The following is an 18,498-nucleotide window of genomic DNA, read 5'->3' as shown; positions in this document are numbered from 1 at the left end:
AATTTGTTGCATCTATAACTAGTTATGTCACAACATCTGCACATATAAGGTCAAGACTTCTGATGAACATTTCTCTGAGTACAACATAATTCTTTGTCAGCAGCAGCGGTTGTAGTCCATACTGAAAATATGTCCAAACTTCAAGACGATAACCTAAAATGTTCAGTTGTTGGTTGAATGGGACAGAGCAACACAGCCAACAACCTAGAGGGGGTGGGGCATGAAGTTGCTCGTTTGCATTTAAAGGGCTGGCACTCAAAAACGACCTTTCTTGTATCATTACTCAGAAATAGGGTTGAAAATGGACCTGTGGAGTTGAATTAATGAAGAATTCAGACCTAAGCATAGCATTTACAGTTTATGTAGACCACAGGGAAATGTTTTAAAATGCATAATTCCATTTAAAAAAGCAAAATATCACTCCCTTAAGTCTTGAGAAAGGTTTGACTTATCTCTAACTGTCTCAGTAGGTGATTTACTGCAGAATTTACCAAAAATGACCAACTCACCACAGATGTATTATTGAAGCAGAAAGTTTTCCATAACAAATCAATCAGACAACACATATGTAATGTAATGACACTCCTGCAGCTGTAGCCTTGAGTGGCCTTGAAATTACATCCCAAAGCTGAGACTCGACAAAATTTTTAAAAATATAGTTGATTACAAGATCACAGTCAGACCAAGAAGCTAGAAATACTCTGTCAACAACAACGTAAAAGAATTATATATCATATTTTAACAGGGAGTGGCAAATTACTTCACAAACAGAAGATATATTTTACAGGGCGATAACAAATCGATGAAGGAAATGCAGTGTGAAATGTGACTGAAGGCTGACTGAATTTAAATCAATACTGCATTATCTGACTATAGGCTGACACATATATAGTAGTGCTTTATGGCATGCAAACACGCTCACAATGACCACACTAGCAGATATAACGTTCTAAATGTATGTTAACCTATGCTAATTAGCACAAAATGCAAAATACAGCTGAAGCTAAGAGGAAAATTTCTAGTTTTGCAGGTTAATGTAAATATTTCCATCTCAATCTTCTCTTTAACCTCACTAGAATGTCACATAAATCCACCTCTGACGTTAATCTAAAATAAATGACTGAAAATCCATCTGAGGGAGAGCATCACTCCAAGTGGGTGTTTTAATATTGAGTCCATTTGTCTTCAGAGTTAATGTAATATTTATGTTTTGAATGATTTATTTCCACTGTTTTCCCACAAGCCCAGTATCACTGCATGTGAAATATCACCAGTTTGTGGATTTAACTCTAAAACAGATATGGCCTTGACAGTAGATACTAACTGGAACATTTTTTGACAGATGAAATTGCGTTGCTGTGGTTTAAAAAGGGCCACACCCTGCCAGCCCATAGTGTCAATTTGACCTAAAATATCAACAGTGAACGTTGAGTCGCAGCAGTCGGTGGAGCAGATGATGATGTCAGGCTACGACTGTTCTGATGTTTCCGTGATATTTGTTGATGGTTAAGAAAATATAGTAATGACAGATTAACCCTTTAACCCCTGACGTGTCTGTGGTGAGTGTTCTGAATGTTTGATTGATTTTAAATATTCCTAAAAATTCAACCATTTATTCAATAGAAAAAAAAAATCCAAACATGCTGATAGAATAGACCTTGTTCTTTCCATAGACATCTGAGCATGCTCAGTGCACCCCCTATGTAACTGGGCAGTGATTGAGACTATAAACACACTATAAAAATAGATGGTTTGGGCCTTTTTTAACACAGTTTTCCTTGTATTTTTTTGTTTTTACTGCTGTTTGCAGTGTTATGGTGATTTTCCTTCATTTTTTTTACTGAGTTTTAACCGTGTAACTGCTTTTTGGAGTTCAACCAGGTGCCAAAAAGCAGCTGGACTGATTTAGAAAAGCAGAACCCCAAAACAAAAACTAGGGGACCAAAATTCAAATACTTGTTGTTCAGTGTGTTCCAGTTCACAGTTCATGTTCAACATCCTAAATCTCATATTAATGTACATTCTGAGTGCCTTATTTAGTAAAAACCTGTAAAACTAAAATCCTTCTCTTTGTTTTTTTCTGTTATTTCACTTGTTTTGACCCTAAAACACACAGTAAAACAAAACCACTGAAGAAAAGGAACACAAGCACATACTCACAGCAGCTTTAATGGCACTGAAACAGATGCAAATTCACAGCAGCACATTTACCTGGAATAATGTCTCAGGAGTTAAAGCAGTGGTTCCCAAACTTTTTTGGCTCGTGACCCCATTTTAAAATCATGAATTTCTGCCGACCCAAGACATTCAAAACTGAGACTTTTTTTTTTTTTTTTGGCTAAAATTAATTTGTTTTTGATCATGTAATAGTTTGCTATACTATGTTGCAAATGAACGTTAATTTAGATAACATTTAGGCTATATAGTGTATACGTATTATTATGGACGGAGGCAGAAAAGCCAGGTGTAGATTACTGCACAAAGTGAGAATTTGATTTTCTTTGGTCAGGATATGTACAGTCAGTCCAGCTTGGATTTACAAGACTGACAATTAATACTGAACAAACAATAACTCAAACTATGAATTATGAAAGAGCTGCAGCATCTGAAACCGACCACAATGAACATTTGAAAGATAAACAGTACCACAGTGCTTCAGTTTCAGCTTCACACTTTCTCATGTCTTTTATGTATTGGGACTGTCTCTCTCAACTCACCATATATTGTTTATTAGTACGTTTTTATTATTATTTTTATCAATTATTAGAAATTTCAGGTGACCCCATTTGAATTCCAGGCGACCCCACGTGGGGTCCCGACCCCAAGGTTGAAAAACACTGAGTTAAAGGGTTAACAGACAGATCCATCAGGACTGAGAATGAGGACTGTCGCCTAAAGAGCTAATATTGTAAAGAGACAGTGTTGAGCAAAGCAGCAGTTTGTTCTTATTTTATCTTCATGTTGAATAGCAGAAGCAGAGTTTTTATGTCTATGTGGGTGAAAATGCTGACAGGAAAAGAAGAGAGTGAGACTGAGCTGAAAAAGGCAGGGTCACGTAAATGGTGTGAAGCAGGAATCTGCGGAAACCTCCCCCCAGTCGACCGTTATTCACTATTACAGCTTTTAATCCAGTGCTGCTGTCACTGACTGGATGTCAGGATACAAAGGGGACTCTTACCACTCTGTGTTGTTCACAGCGTCTCCAAACCCCGGGGTGTCTACTATTGTCAGCTTGAGCTTCACCCCCTTCTCCTCGATGTCCACCGTGTGCTTTGTGATCTCCACCGTCTGACTGATTCGCTCTTCAGGGCAGAGACAAATAACACATTAATGCCTTATTAACAACGTCTGTCTCTCAACGTCTGTTCTTTCTAGCGATATCTGATTCGGTGGTGACTCACCCTCAGCATTGAGCAGTTTTCGGTCTTTATGCAGATCAGTGAGGAAGAGGCTGTTTACCAAAGTGGATTTACCAAGGCCGGATTCACCTGGAACACAGAGTGACACGCATTTTTAGTAGCTCATTCTGAAACAGCTTGGACTCATGGGTTTGTGGAGAGATGTCAGATCTAGGAGACAGCAAAATAAATGAATGAATAAATGGATGGATGGACGGATGGACGGACAGATAGATAGACAGACAGACAGACAGACAGATTTACTTTATTAATCCCCAAGGGGAAATTCAAAATCCAAAATGCGGTCACCGCTCGACAAAAACAGTCATACCACATCAAAAATCAATAAATAAATTAATGCAGAGTATAAGTAGCTAAGAATAAATTAGATCAGTGTCTTTTAACCTTGGGGTCGGGACCCTACTTGAGGTTGCCTGAAATTTCTAGTAATTGATAAAAATAAAAAATAAAAACTTACTAATAAAAGATATATGGTGAGTTGAAAGAGACAATCACAATACATAAAAGACATGACAAACTGTGGAGCTGAAACTGAAGCACTGTGGTACTGTTTATCTGTCAAATGTTCATTGTGGTCGGATAGATAGATAGATAGATAGATAGATAGATAGATAGATAGATAGATAGATAGATAGATAGATAGATAGATAGATAGATAGATAGATAGATAGATAGATAGATAGATAGATAGATAGATAGATAGATAGATAGATAGATAGATAGATAGATAGATAGATAATTTTATATACACTTTTATGCTGTTGTTATTGCTTTTATTTCTGTATAGATTGTTTAATATATCCTTTTACTTTTTTACTTTATACTTTTTGGGGTTATTGTTTAAGATGGTTCTGGAATAAAGGGCAAGTTGTCATTTCCAGACATGTCTCTTTTCACATTTTTACTGTTTATTTCGCCTATTCAAATAATCGTTTAATCGAATCAAATCGAAGAAAATAATCAATAGATTAATCGATTAGAAAAATAATCGAAAGCTGCAGCTGGTAAAATGATAAACCATCAATCACTTACACAACAATGTAACTCATCAGTCACAGCTACATCTGAGTTGTCTGTAATGTAAATATAGGATATATATTTTAAATGCAACACACACTGAAACTGAACCTCTTTTTTAAACCCATCAATAGTCGGACGTGCACAACAACACCACATGTTGTAACCTAGGCTGCCATTACAGGTCCAAATGAGAGGTTTAGTGGCTTGCTCAAGGGCACATTAGCCAACAATTTCTGTGCTGATATGAAAAATTGAACCGGTAACCTCTCAGTTAAAAGTTGCTTCTTCAATTTTTGAGGCCACGGTTGCTCCTCAAATGCAACCATAAAGCAAGGATCACCAGAAAAATATTAATTTAGTTTATTTGCAGATACACAAACAAGATGACACAAATGTTAAAATGGCTCATACATAACCTCCCCATATAAAAAAAAAAACACAGAAAGGAATCAAAACACTTAAATCAAAATAACATATAAGCGGAAAAATAAAACGGCAATGCAGCTGACGTAGACAGAATCTTGTACTTGTTGTTCCTCAAGGAAAATATATGAGGTACTATTAATTCCATAATCTTCTTCACTTGTTTTAAAGAAGAATAAGCGCAGAACAGATTGTTCCAAAGAGATAGTCCTTGATGTTTCAGTGAGTAATGATGAAAAGAAATATTCACTTTATTATTCTCTTCATCTAACAGACTATAGTTACTGTGGGTTTAATGATATTTGTGTCCTTTTTTTTTTTTTTTTTTATCAGAAATTACCTTTAAGAAAATTTTATCATGGGTTTACTTTCAGTTTTTTTTAGTTTTGCCCAGGTCATATAAGACAGATGACATTTGTTTAATTCAATAAATAATACAAGTGAAATATTTCTTTTTACAAAGTGCTGAGTAAAAGCAAGTTCTCCATAAAGCAGAAGTGTAGTTCACCAACGTCCAGACACATCCAGGTCAGTCTGTGATCTAATTTGAGCATCCAGACTCAGACTCACCTTTGGAGATTTCACTTGACTCATATATCACATCGATGGTACAAATTGAATTTACCAAAAAAAATCAATTTGTCTGTTTTTTTTTTTTTTTTTTTTTTTTTTTTTTTTTGCTTTCAGGACTGAACATGTTCTCCTGACATTATACTGTGTTCATTTCCAAAACATGTTACAGGGGGTTGAGGTCTATATGAAGTCCTCATTAACATAGACTTTAACAGAGCAGATGTGCGTTTTATTGCAGCTTTCATGTAAATTGAGAATGGGTGGAGGTGTCGCGATAAAGTCCCCATGTAAAGGGTAGCACAGTGCTGACTTTGGTTTTACATGTTTCCTGTAAAAAGAGGAATGTAACGAGACCACCCCTCCTAAAAAGACCCATAACGGCCAGTAACTATGAACCAGCTCATAAGTCGAGTAAGTATTTCATTAGATGCAAAATCTCTTTCAAGGACGTACCAGTAAAAATACCAGTCTCTACACAACTGGTAGCAAAAACACAATTTATTTCATGCATGTATGAAACATACTTCCTGTCTCCATTATATGACAATCAAATGTGTTCTAGGTTTGTAACAATGTGTGGTAAAATATAACAATTAAATATATGTTTTTCTTTTGTTAAAACCATGTAATATATGGTGCTAATGGACCATATTTTCTTATCCTTTAGATAAACTTGGGTTCCAGCCATTAAAATAAAATAAAATGAAATAAAATAAAATAAAATAAAATAAAATAAAATAAAATGAAATAAAATAAAATAAAATAAAATAAAATAAAATAAAATAAAATAAAATAAAATAAAACAGAATAAAATAAAATAAAATAAGATAAAATAAGATAAAATAGAATAAAATAAAATAAAATAAAATAACTTAATGACTAAAGCCATGGGTAACATCTTTATTTATTCAATATCTTTATATCCCAGAATCCTTTAAAATACTGGTGACAGGAGGTTGTATTTTTGTATAAAATTGTGTATTGACAAAACCTCCATAGTGTTTTTTTTTTTTTTTTTTTCAGGACCATATTACTGTCATATAGTACCAGATAAAAACAGCTCAACATTTAATCTGAATTAACAGGGACTTTAAGTCAAATTTGACCCAATTCATTCAAAATCTCAACAAGTAAACAAGAGTGAGAGTAATATACTAAGACAAAGAGAAGCAGAATGTTTTCACTTGTAAAAAAAAAAAAAGAATAAGCAGAAAATTTGCAGTTTAATGGCAGATTTATTTAAATCATAATATTTTTTCTCTCACTTGGTCATTATAAAGTCATTACTGTTTTTTTTTTCATGTGTGTGTGTTTTGTTTTCTCTTATTTATTTATTTATTTTTACTTTACTCATTGGCAATATTTACTAATGCATATTTAAAACTAATTTCTCTGATACAGCTGCAACCATACAATGTAAAAGTGAAACTGAAGGTAGGAATAAATAAGTTTTACTTATTCTCACTCCCTTTCAGGTTACTAGGGGTGTATATTAACCCATAAAGACTCAAACAACCACTGACAACCAAAATCATCTACCAATGTAAAATGTTTAATAACTTCTGATCCATTATTCCTATCAATCCGTGTAAATAATTGGTGTAAAATACAGTTTGTCGTCTGTTGTCAGAGGCTCCGTAATGAACTTGGAAACACAGTCATCTTCTACAACAGTGATTCACCAGTACAATCCATGGAGTTGGATCAATGACAGTGGATGGACACACTCGGATTATGTTATTAGTGATAAATTTTGTTGAAAAAGTCATATTTTCTTCATTTTTCTCTGTTTCTGATATTATGACAATTAACTTCAATCTGAGGTTTTATTAAAATCTACACGATCAGTGAATTAAATGTGGTAAAATACCTGATGTTTATTGAAGAAATGCAAAATACAGAGGATAATATTATAATGAATGGTGATAAATTGCTTAAGAAAGGTTAAATAGAGAGAACAATTTATTTGGGAACTGCCGGAAAAGTAACACTGGATCTTTATGGGTTAATAGTGAATTATTGTATATATTTATGTATATTTGTATATACATAATGATGTGTATATAATATGTGGATGTCATATGATCTCTGTCTTATTGTGAAATTGAATTGTACATAGAGTGCACAAGCTCAGAATAAACCAATCATCAATCAAAACTGACCCCATACTAAAAGAAATCTAAAACTGTAATCAAGAAGTAGTGGTGCCACCCCCCACCCACCCACCCCCCCTCGCTCACCTGCAACCATGAGGGTGAAGTCGAATCCTTTTTTCACAGATTTCCTGTGCACTTGGTTGGGCAGCGTGGCAAAACCAACATAATCTTTTTCCTAGAAACACACAGATATAAGCTCAGTGGCAGTGATGGTGCACAGTCAGTGAATGCATCTACGTCTGAGCCCATTGGGCGACGACTTCTGCAGTTGTTGTGTTAGTAGGACATTCCCATGATTCCGTTCATGGTTTATTTAAGTGGTAAAAAGATGGAGGCAGAGCGTCTGAGAGCATGCCCCGAGGTTCACCGAGTGTTCATAACACAGTATGGCAGGCACATGAGACTGGGGGAGCATGCACACGGCACCACACAATGCAGAGGCACATGCACCATCATGTCCACCAAGAAAAAGAGGACACACGAGGATGGAGAAGAGCAGAGAAATGGAACAAAACGGAGGCACAGAGGAGGCAGATGGCCTGTGATGAGAAGAAGCACACTAGAGAATGAAGTACAGTGGTGAAATAAAAGCACATCTCCTCCATCATGTTTTGATTTTTCCAAACTGTTCTTCCTCTTGAGGACAGAGCAAAAGTGCAGGTCAGGTACAGCAAGCTTTTAATACCAAATCTAATGTAGAGTGCATTAGCGTGTCTGCTTAGGGAGTGACTAAGGAGCTGTGTACGTAGAGGGGGTGTGTGGGGGTGGGATGTGTTCAAGTGTGTGTCTTTAGTTTCAGTATTACTTCCATATTGACATTTTGTCTGTAGATGCTTTTGCAAGTCACACCTACACACGAATCACAAAAATACACAATTCCAGACTGCTGGTTAACACCATGCTGTGTCTGTGTCCACTGCTCTGAGTCAGAACCAGCCTCACTGCCTTCCAACATGACATGAAAGAAACAAAAAGTGTGAAACAGGATGAAGGCAGACATTATGAAACTGCTCCCGGGAGTTTAGGATATGTATCTTAAAATAAAGACAGTTAGAGTGAAGGCACTGAGGAGAAACTGTAAGTATCAGCTCAAGGTGTTTCAGTTTATTTACTGAAGTATCTGTGTGTGTGTGTGTGTGTGTGTGTGTGTGTGTGTGTGTGTGTGTGTGTGAGAGTAATGTGGATTTGGCATCTATCTCCTCTCACCCTCTTCTAAAGATGCTGCAGAGATAAAGCAAAAGCCAGAATGAGTTCAATATCTCCATCTGTTACTCAAACCTTCATTCCCTCAAACCATCCAAAGCTACTGGTAGATTACAAGTACATGTTACTGATTACAAGTACAAATTAAGGGGCTGCATGTTGTATTTCTACCATAACCTCCTGACACCCAGTAAGTAAACATTTTCGCCATTTTACATTAAAAAATTGCCTTAACTGGAAACAGCATGATGCAACAGTTTTTCCAGATACATTTTTAAAAAAAAATATAATGTCCTTTTCAGTGGACATTATGTCATTTTTTATTTTAAAGTAAAGCTGTGAAACTCTTGTCCACTACAGATGACAAAAATGCATTGCTGGGTCTCAGGAGGATATAATCCTGTTTTTTGTTTAACCCTTTCATGCATCAATTATAAGAACCTTAGTCAATATTTTTTTCTTGAGTGATTTTTTCCCTCTTTAGGCATGAAAAAAAACAATGCAACTGAATTTTTTTACGACCCTGTTTTTCATGGAGTTACAAAAATGTCCACTCAGCTGGACACTATGTGTTTAATTTTTGAAGCAAAGGAACATGTATTAAAACCCATCATCAGAAAGTGATATACTGTGTGAAAAATATGAAATAAAAACAGTTTTAATGCTGCTAATGCCATTTTCTCACATTTTAACATACTCTAACACTAGCTGTTACTCAATTCATGGAGATAATATGCAAAAAAAAAAAGAAAACTTTTTGTTCAAGAAAACTGTTAATTCCGGTCTAATAGCCTAATAATTAGCAATTGACTTACACTCAAACATGTTACTGCAGATTAGGTTTATCTAGAACACCAAAGTTTTTTCTACAACAACAAAGTTACAGTAATGATATGAACTGCAGTGTTTGGGATGATGCATAAGTGTCCACTCTGTCGGCTGATATGGAACTAAAACAACAAAATCCATGAATATACAAGAGAGCAGCTGGAGAATAGCTGTCCACTGTAGTGATCCGTATGCATGAAAGGGTTAAATCACCCAAAATCATCATTAGAGTGTTTATACAGTAGATTTGTGAAGTTCTGCCAAACATCCCAATGTATCAGATTATGAATCTGTTCATCCCAATGTGTCCACTAGAGGGAGTAGTGAGTTACTCTGCTGGTTTCCCATGGTGAGGAACGCTAACACCACCAGGCCTTTGACTACAAGGACAGAAAGTAATAATATGGGATGAGAACCATAAAGAAACAGCCTTGAAAGTCAAAGAAAATGACAAAGTGATAAAAGCGGAAGCACTACTGTTGTTTTCACCACTGGAGTTTCATGTTGAAATCACAGCGTTTCCTCTACACAGGTGAGTTTGATTATGAGGTTTATGAAGTTATAAAGTTATTATGGATGTTATTATCCTTGCTAAGGCCACCATTTGCTGATCCACAGTTCAGACTAAACTGTGACAGTTCTGACCTTGTTTGGACGATTCCAAACAGATCTTTAGTACAGCTGTTGACAATACAAACTATACAGAAAAAAAGTGATTTTTAGCTTACCGGCCGACACGCCGTAAGCTATTGTCATCATGCGTCGTCTGTCGTCCGTTACAAAAATTTCACTCGTCTTCTTCTCCAAAACTACAATTCCGATTGACTTCAAACTTGGTATACAGCTTCTTTATGATGATGTCAACAAAAGTTAGTGAAATTATTTGGATCCGGATCTGATTCTGGATTTGGTGTGACTTCGAAAAATTTCCCCATTATAAGAGATAGGAAGTGGATCGATGCAATAACTCAGTAAATATAAATGATATCAAGAGTAAATTTCTACAGTCCAGCCCTGATGGGGAGATGACCAAAACATAATGTCCACATGCTGATCAGGATCTTCTTCTGGATCCGGGAACTTACGGAAAATTTAACATGGACTCTTGTGGGGAAAAAATTTCAATCATCTTCTTCTCCCAAACTACACTTCTGATTGACTTCAAACTTGGTATACAGCTTCTTTATGATGATGTCAGTACAAGGTTTTGAAATTATTTGGATCTGGATCTGATTCTGGATTTGGTGTGCTTTTGAAAAATGTTCCCCTTATAACACATAGGAAGTGGATTGATACAATAAATCAGTATCAATGATATCAAGTTGGAATTTGCATTTTTTACAGATCTGATTGGAATATGAGCAAAACATGGGCTATTTCTGTAATATAATAAATACACATAACTGGGTGATAATAAATGGCATGTGGATACACTTGCCAAAGCTTTTCATTTGGCCGGTAAGCTACAGGGCCATTGGTCCTATTTTTGGTTTTATTGTAGTCTGGCCAGCCATCCGTCTTTCTCAATGAGAAATCCAACTGGAATCCAAATATGAAGGCGGGACTAACAGGTGCCGAGTAAACCAATCACAGATGAGACAGACATGATGCTTTTGTCAGAGAAACTTAATGCAGTTAGTTAGTCAGTAATTTATTCGTTCATTTAACAAAACATGATGTATACATACATACAGTTTGGATTTCTATATTAAACATGATGTAATCTGTAATTCAATCCTTCTTTTTGAATCAAGCAACTGGCTACAGTTGTAAAGGGATTTGTGAACTCGGAACTAACTTTGACTCACGACAAAAAGAAGTGGGTGAGTATGATGCATTGTGAAATACCTGCCCCCCAGACTTGTGATTGGCCGGTATAGAATAGATCGTGCATATTTCACAACGATTGGCCCAATTCCAGACTGTTTTGTCGGCATTGAAAACACAGAGAAAACCGGATGACTGGCCAGGCTAAGTTTATGGTGTTTTCTGTCTAAAACCAGAGCTAAGCTAACAGAGCTATAATGGAAACTATCAGCTGAGGAAGACACAGGGTTATTTTAAACATTTATGAGTTTTTGTTTGAAGATAATAATACAGATATGTGTAAAATCATCTTTATACTTTCTTCAGTTAGTGATACAGTCCGTGGATACACAGTGTTGATTTGCTGGTGGTTTTGGCAGTCTGAAGTGTGCTCTGGTACATGACTTCCCCCTGACGTTGAGAGATGGACGTATAAATACTGCATAGAACCACTTTAACATGTATTTTTGGGGGAGGCAAGGGGTATTGTTTTTGGTTCAGTTTGTTTGTTTCTTTGTTTGTTTGTTAACACTCTAGCAGCAAAACTATTGGTTGAATTCATACCAAATGTGCGACAATTCAAATGTCTATAAAAACATCAATTTTGTTTCAATTTACTTCAAACTTGGCACATTTATAGAGACAATTGATATGGTGACATCAGCACACGCATAGGCATGATGACATCAGCTGGATCAATGCCAAAATAAGCTACAATACATGCGAGGGGCAGGGTTTGTTGTGCCTGGCACCACTTGTTTTTTTGTTTAGGTTTTTTTTTTGCTAATGTACTTCTACTAATACATTAACCTGTTCAAGCTTGTCATTCAAATTACTGAGTGGCTGAGGCAAAAAGTCTCAACATCCACTTGGTTGATGTTCCTTGACGTCCTCCCTCTATTGTCATTGTAGGATCATCCAATAAGGGATTACCAAAATTTCAATCTGAAATTGTTCACATTTAATTTTTTTATTTAAATGTCAGATCTCATGCAAGTATATGATCTTTAAACCTTTGTGAAATACTACCTGAAGGGTGAAGGACAACAGAATTGAACTAAACAGAACAATGAATTTCCAGTCTGCTTTTAGCTGATATTGTTAACGGGTCTTATAATTATCAAAATACACAATATTAAAACATATATTGTTCGATCATAACTTATAAAACTGGTAAAAAAGTAAACGTAGCATGTGGTGATTTTTTAACCCATAAAGACCCAGTGTTTTATCTGTAGAAGTTTCCAGATGAATTTTTCCAGTCTATTTAATCATTCATAATTGATTTATCACCATTTATCATAATATTATCCTCTGTAATTTGTGTTTTTCAGTATAAATCCTGTATTTTCCTATAGTTAACTATCAGATCATGTAGATGTTCATAAAAGCTCAGGTTAAAGATGTGTTTTATTATATCAGAAACAGAGAAAACTGAAGAAAAAGGGACTTTTTCATTCAAATATATCATTAATTGAACATAGAACAAGTGTGTCCATCCACTGTCATTTATTAAACTCCATGGGTTTTACTGGTGAATCAATGTTGTAGAAGATGACGGTGTTTCCACATTCACTACGAAGCCTCTGAACGTCCAAATGGGTCATATCTGATGACCATGAAAAGATGATAAACTGCATTTTACACCAATTATTTACATGTATTGATAGAATTAATAGATCAACATGTAATAAACAGTTTAGATTAGAAGATGGTTTTGGTCATCATGGTTGTTTGGGTCTTTATGGGTTAAGAGAATTTGATTCCTTCTATAAAGGAATGGAGAAAAGAACTATCAGAGTGCATCGGACTGGAAAGACTAATATTACCAAAGGAAAAATGAAGAAATTTGTACAATTATGGGAATCTTACATGAACATTATGGAAAATAGGGACATGACATCCAAATTATTACTATTTTATTTTTTATTATTATGACTGCTGTATTTTATTTTTATTTCTACGTATATGTATACATTTTCATAAGAAAAAATATGTATGTTATTTATATATATCATTTGGTGGAAGTCTACATGGTGTAAATGGGTGTTTGTGTTGTTTTGATTCATGTTCTTTAAATATATGATTATTTATATTGTTTGCCTGTTATTATAAAACTTAAATACCAATAAAAAATATTGGAAAAAAATACAAGAATTTGAAAGTCTTTTATGGCTGCAGCAAATACTGGATTTTTTCTGCCTCATTTCATCATTATTGGGTCTAAATGTTTGGTCAGTGCTGTTGTGCAGAGTACAGTTCTGCAGTACATGGTGGTTTTTTTGGGTTGATCTCACAAACTGGGACATTAAAAAGGGTCAGATCCTGCCACAGGATGTGAGCAGATATTATAACCTACAGGAAACAGACATGAGACAGAATAATAGTGATGTTTTTCTAGGGATGCCTTTTGATTAATGACATGTTATCTTCACTATCACTAAACAATGACATTAACCCTTTCATGTATGAATTATGAGAACCTTAATCAATATTTTTTTTTTTTCCTGAGTGTTTTTATTCCTCTTTAGGCATGAAAAAACAATGTGATTGAATTTTTTTTTTTTTTTTATGAACCTATTTTTCATGAAGTTACAAAAATGTCCACTCAGCTGGACACTATGCGTTTAATTTTTGAAGCAAAGAAACATGCATTTACTGTCATACGGTGTGAAAACTATGAAATAAATGTTTTTTTCATGTTGCTGATCTGATGTTTTCTCACATTTTAACATACTATAATAGCAGTTATAACTCACTCAAATAATATGCAAAAAACAACAAAACACAACAACTTAAAAAAAAAAAACAAACTGTTAACCCTTTCATAGATAGGGGTCACTACAGTGGACAGCTATTTTACAGTTGTTCTCTTGTATATTCATGGGATTTGTTGTTTTAGTTTCATATCAGCCAACACAGCGAATACTTATGCATCATCCCACACGCTCCAATTCACACTATTATTGTAACTTTACTGTTCTTGATAAATCTGATCTGCAGTAACATGTCTGAATGAAAATCAATTGCTTGTTATTATTATTAAACAGTGGTTTGTTTTTTTTTGGTTTTTTTTTACAAAACAGTTGTTTTTTTTTTTGCATATTATCTCCATGAGGTGAGTAATGAGTAGTATTAGAGTGTGTTAAAATGTGAGAAAACAGATTAGAAGCAATCATTTATTTATTTTTTTATTATTTCATCGTTTTCCAAGTGATGTATCAGTAAATACGTGTTTTGTTTTGTTTTTTGCTTCAAAAATCAAATGCATGGTGTCAAACTGCATGGACATTTTTGGAACTCCATGAAAAATAGATTCATAACAAAATTTTCAATCGCATTGTTTTTTTTCATGCCTAAAGAGGAATAAAAACACTCAAGAAAATAAATCTTGATTAAGGTTCTCACAATTCATGCATGAAAGGGTTAATTACAGTCTAATAACAACTAGCAATTGATTTACACTCAAATATGTTGCTGCGGATCAGGTCTATCAAGAAGGAATGTTACAGTAATGGTATGAATTGCAGTGTATTATGGGATGGTGCATAAGTATCCACTGTGTTGGTTGATATGCAAGTAAAACAACAAAATCCATGAATATACAAGAAGAACAGCTGTAGAGTAACTGTCCACTGGAGTGACCGCTGTGCATGAAAGGGTTAAAATTTCAATACAGACAGGGCAGCTGGACATGACTGACCAGGTCACAGGCAAGAGACAAAAGACTGGGTGGTACAGTATGAAGATGTAATTAATAAAGGTCACCATCATCATCATCCTCATCCTCATCCTCATCTTACCTCTCCATCATCTGTGCCATAAAAGCCACATTCCAGGATACAGCAGTCGGTTAGTGGAGCAGATGCCAGCCGTGGTCAGTCGGTTCCAGGAAGACAGAGCGGGGGAGAAAACAGCACAACAGTGTGTATTCACAAAACACTCGTGGATCGATGTTTACAGCTGTGCGGGGCTGAATGGAAGACCCACGGGGAGCCAGGGGCGGTGTGAGGGAAGGGAGGAAGGGAGGGGGGGGAGGGTGCTTACCTGACCGGGGTGCACGGCTCTTGTACCTGGTGCTGGCCGTCATCTTGGACCCAGCTGGAGGATAATGCGTCCAAACTGACTGGAAAGGGGCGGGTCTGGACCGGAGCCGCTACTGGTCCCTGTGGTAAAGGCTTCACCCTGGTCTGGTCCACCCTGGACTGGTCTCACATTCACAGACAACAATAAAACATTCAATATTTATCACATCGACGACGGGGTTTTTGCACACGACAGGTTCCCAGGCGAGTCAGCAGCAGTGTACTGGTTTTATTTTATTGTGACAGACTGGTGCAGTTCCAGTAAAACACCAAAGGGAGGCGCTGTTACTCTGTTCAGACACCTCGTCCCAAAAACATGCAAAGTCCACTGGTCCCAAACCTCTATTTATCCTACTTGATCCATTAAATACACGTTAAATATCCACCACATATGTTAAATACACATTAAATATCCACCACATATGTTAAATACACATTAAATATCCACCACATATGTTAAATACACATTAAATATCCACCACATATGTTAAATACACATTAAATATCCACCACATGTGTTAAATACACATTGAATATCTACCACATATGTTAAATACACATTAAATATCCACCATATGTGTTAAATACACATTAAATATCCACCATATATGTTAAATACACATTAAATATCCACCATATGTGTTAAATACACATTAAGTATCCACTATATGTTAAATACACATTAAATATCCACCATATATGTTAAATACACATTAAATATCCACCATATATGTTAAATACACATTAAATATCCACCACATATGTTAAATACACATTAAATATCCACCATATATGTTAAATACACATTAAATATCCACCATATGTGTTAAATACACATTAAGTATCCACTATATGTTAAATACACATTAAATATCCACCATATGTGTTAAATACACATTAAATATCCACCACATATGTTAAATACACATTAAATATCCACCATATATGTTAAATACACATTAAATATCCACCATATATGTTAAATACACATTAAATATCCACCATATGTGTTAAATACACATTAAATATTCACCATATGTGTTAAATACACATTAAATATCCACCATATGTGTTAAATACACATTAAGTATCCACTATATGTTAAATACACATTAAATATCCACCATATATGTTAAATACACATTAAATATCCACCATATATGTTAAATACACATTAAATATCCACCACATATGTTAAATACACATTAAATATCCACCATATGTGTTAAATACACATTAAATATCCACCATATGTGTTAAATACACATTAAATATCCACCACATTTGTTAAATACACATTAAATATCCACCATATATGTTAAATACTTATTAAATATCCACCATATATGTTAAATACACATTAAATATCCACCATATGTGTTAAATACACATTAAATATTCACCATATGTGTTAAATACACATTAAATATGCACCATATATGTTAAATACACATTAAATATCCACCATATATGTTAAATACACATTAAATATCCACCATATGTGTTAAATACACATTAGATATCCACCATATATGTTAAATACACATTAAATATCCACCACATATGTTAAATACACATTAAATATCCACCATATATGTTAAATATACATTAAATATCCACCATATGTGTTAAATCACATTAAATATCCACCATATATGTTAAATACACATTAAATATCCACCATATGTGTTAAATACACATTAAATATCTACCATATGTGTTAAATACACATTAAATATCCACCACGTGTTAAATACACATTAAATATCCACCACATATGTTAAATACACATTAAATATCCACCATATATGTTAAATACACATTAAATAACCACCATGTGTGTTAAAACGTTCAAAAGTAGTTTCATGTAAGTAGAAACACTGGATCATTTATGTTATTAACCCTTTCATGCATAGTGGTCACTTCAGTGGACAGTTCTTCTCCAGCTGTTCTCTTGTATATTCATGGGTTTTGTTGTTTTAGTTCCATATCAGCCAACACAATGGACACTTATGCACCATCCCATAATAATACAGTAACATTTATACCATTACTGTAACTTTACTGTTCTATATAAACCTGATCTGCACTAATATGTTCGAGTGGAAATCAATTATTAATTGTTATTAGACAGTAATTACCGGCTTCCTTAAACAAGAAGTTGTTTTTTTGCATATTATCTCCATGAAGTGAGTAATAACTAGTATTAGAGTATGATAAAATGTGAGAAAACATCAGATTAGCAGCATTAAAAATGTTTTTATTTCATATTTTTCACACAGTATCACTCTCTGATGATGGGTTTAAATACATGTTTCTTTGCTTCAAAAATTAAACGTATGGTGTGGATCTGAGTGGACATTTTTGTAACTCCATGAAAAATAGGTTCATTAAAAAAAATCTCAATTGCATTTTTTTTTTTCACATGCTTAAAGAGGAATAAAATCACTCAAGAAAAAATTATTGACAAACGTTCTCATAATTCATGCATGAAAGGGTTTATTTAATTTTCTGTCAAAATGAGCCACATATTGAAATTAACCCTTTCATGCACAGTGGTCACTCCAGCGGACAGTTATTCTACAGCTGTTCTCTTATATATTCATAGATTTTGATGTTTTAGTTTCATATCAGCTAACACAGTGGACGTTTATATTTCATCCCATGCACTGACATTAATGACATTACTGTAACTTTGCTGTTCTTGATAAATCTGATCTGTACTAACATGTTTGAGTGTAAATCAATTGCTTGGTATTGTTATTAGACTGTAATTAACAACAAAAGGTTTTGTTTTTGTTTGTTTTTTTTGCTTATTATCTCCATGAAGTGAGTAATGACTAGCATTAGAGTATGTTAAAATGTGAGAAAACATCAGATTAGCAGCATTAAAATGTTGATATTTCAGATTTTACACAATGTAACCCTAACCCTAACCCTAACATGTTTCTTTGCTTCAAAAATTAAACGCATGCACTGTAAAAA

At 34.5% G+C, this 18,498-nt stretch overlaps 1 protein-coding gene across 1 annotated transcript in view; it reads right to left on the bottom strand.

Moving 5' to 3' along the window:
* The window catches only part of LOC115430771 (septin-5-like), a 31,846-nt gene extending 16,173 nt beyond the window's left edge, over window positions 1-15,673 (bottom strand). Inside the window, exons 1-5 of the mRNA XM_030150966.1 lie at window positions 15,476-15,673; window positions 15,232-15,242; window positions 7,676-7,766; window positions 3,402-3,488; window positions 3,179-3,302 (exon numbers count right to left, since the gene is read on the bottom strand). Coding sequence (XP_030006826.1) covers window positions 3,179-3,302; window positions 3,402-3,488; window positions 7,676-7,766; window positions 15,232-15,242; window positions 15,476-15,518 — 356 coding nt within the window. The 5' untranslated portion in view covers window positions 15,519-15,673. The remainder of the gene's footprint in view (window positions 1-3,178; window positions 3,303-3,401; window positions 3,489-7,675; window positions 7,767-15,231; window positions 15,243-15,475) is intronic.
* Between the last annotated feature and the right edge of the window lie 2,825 nt (window positions 15,674-18,498).

The sequence above is a fragment of the Sphaeramia orbicularis genome, chromosome 12, assembly GCF_902148855.1.
Source record: "Sphaeramia orbicularis chromosome 12, fSphaOr1.1, whole genome shotgun sequence".
NCBI classification, from domain to species: Eukaryota; Metazoa; Chordata; class Actinopteri; order Kurtiformes; family Apogonidae; genus Sphaeramia; species Sphaeramia orbicularis.
This window is presented reverse-complemented; position numbering and strand designations above follow the sequence as displayed.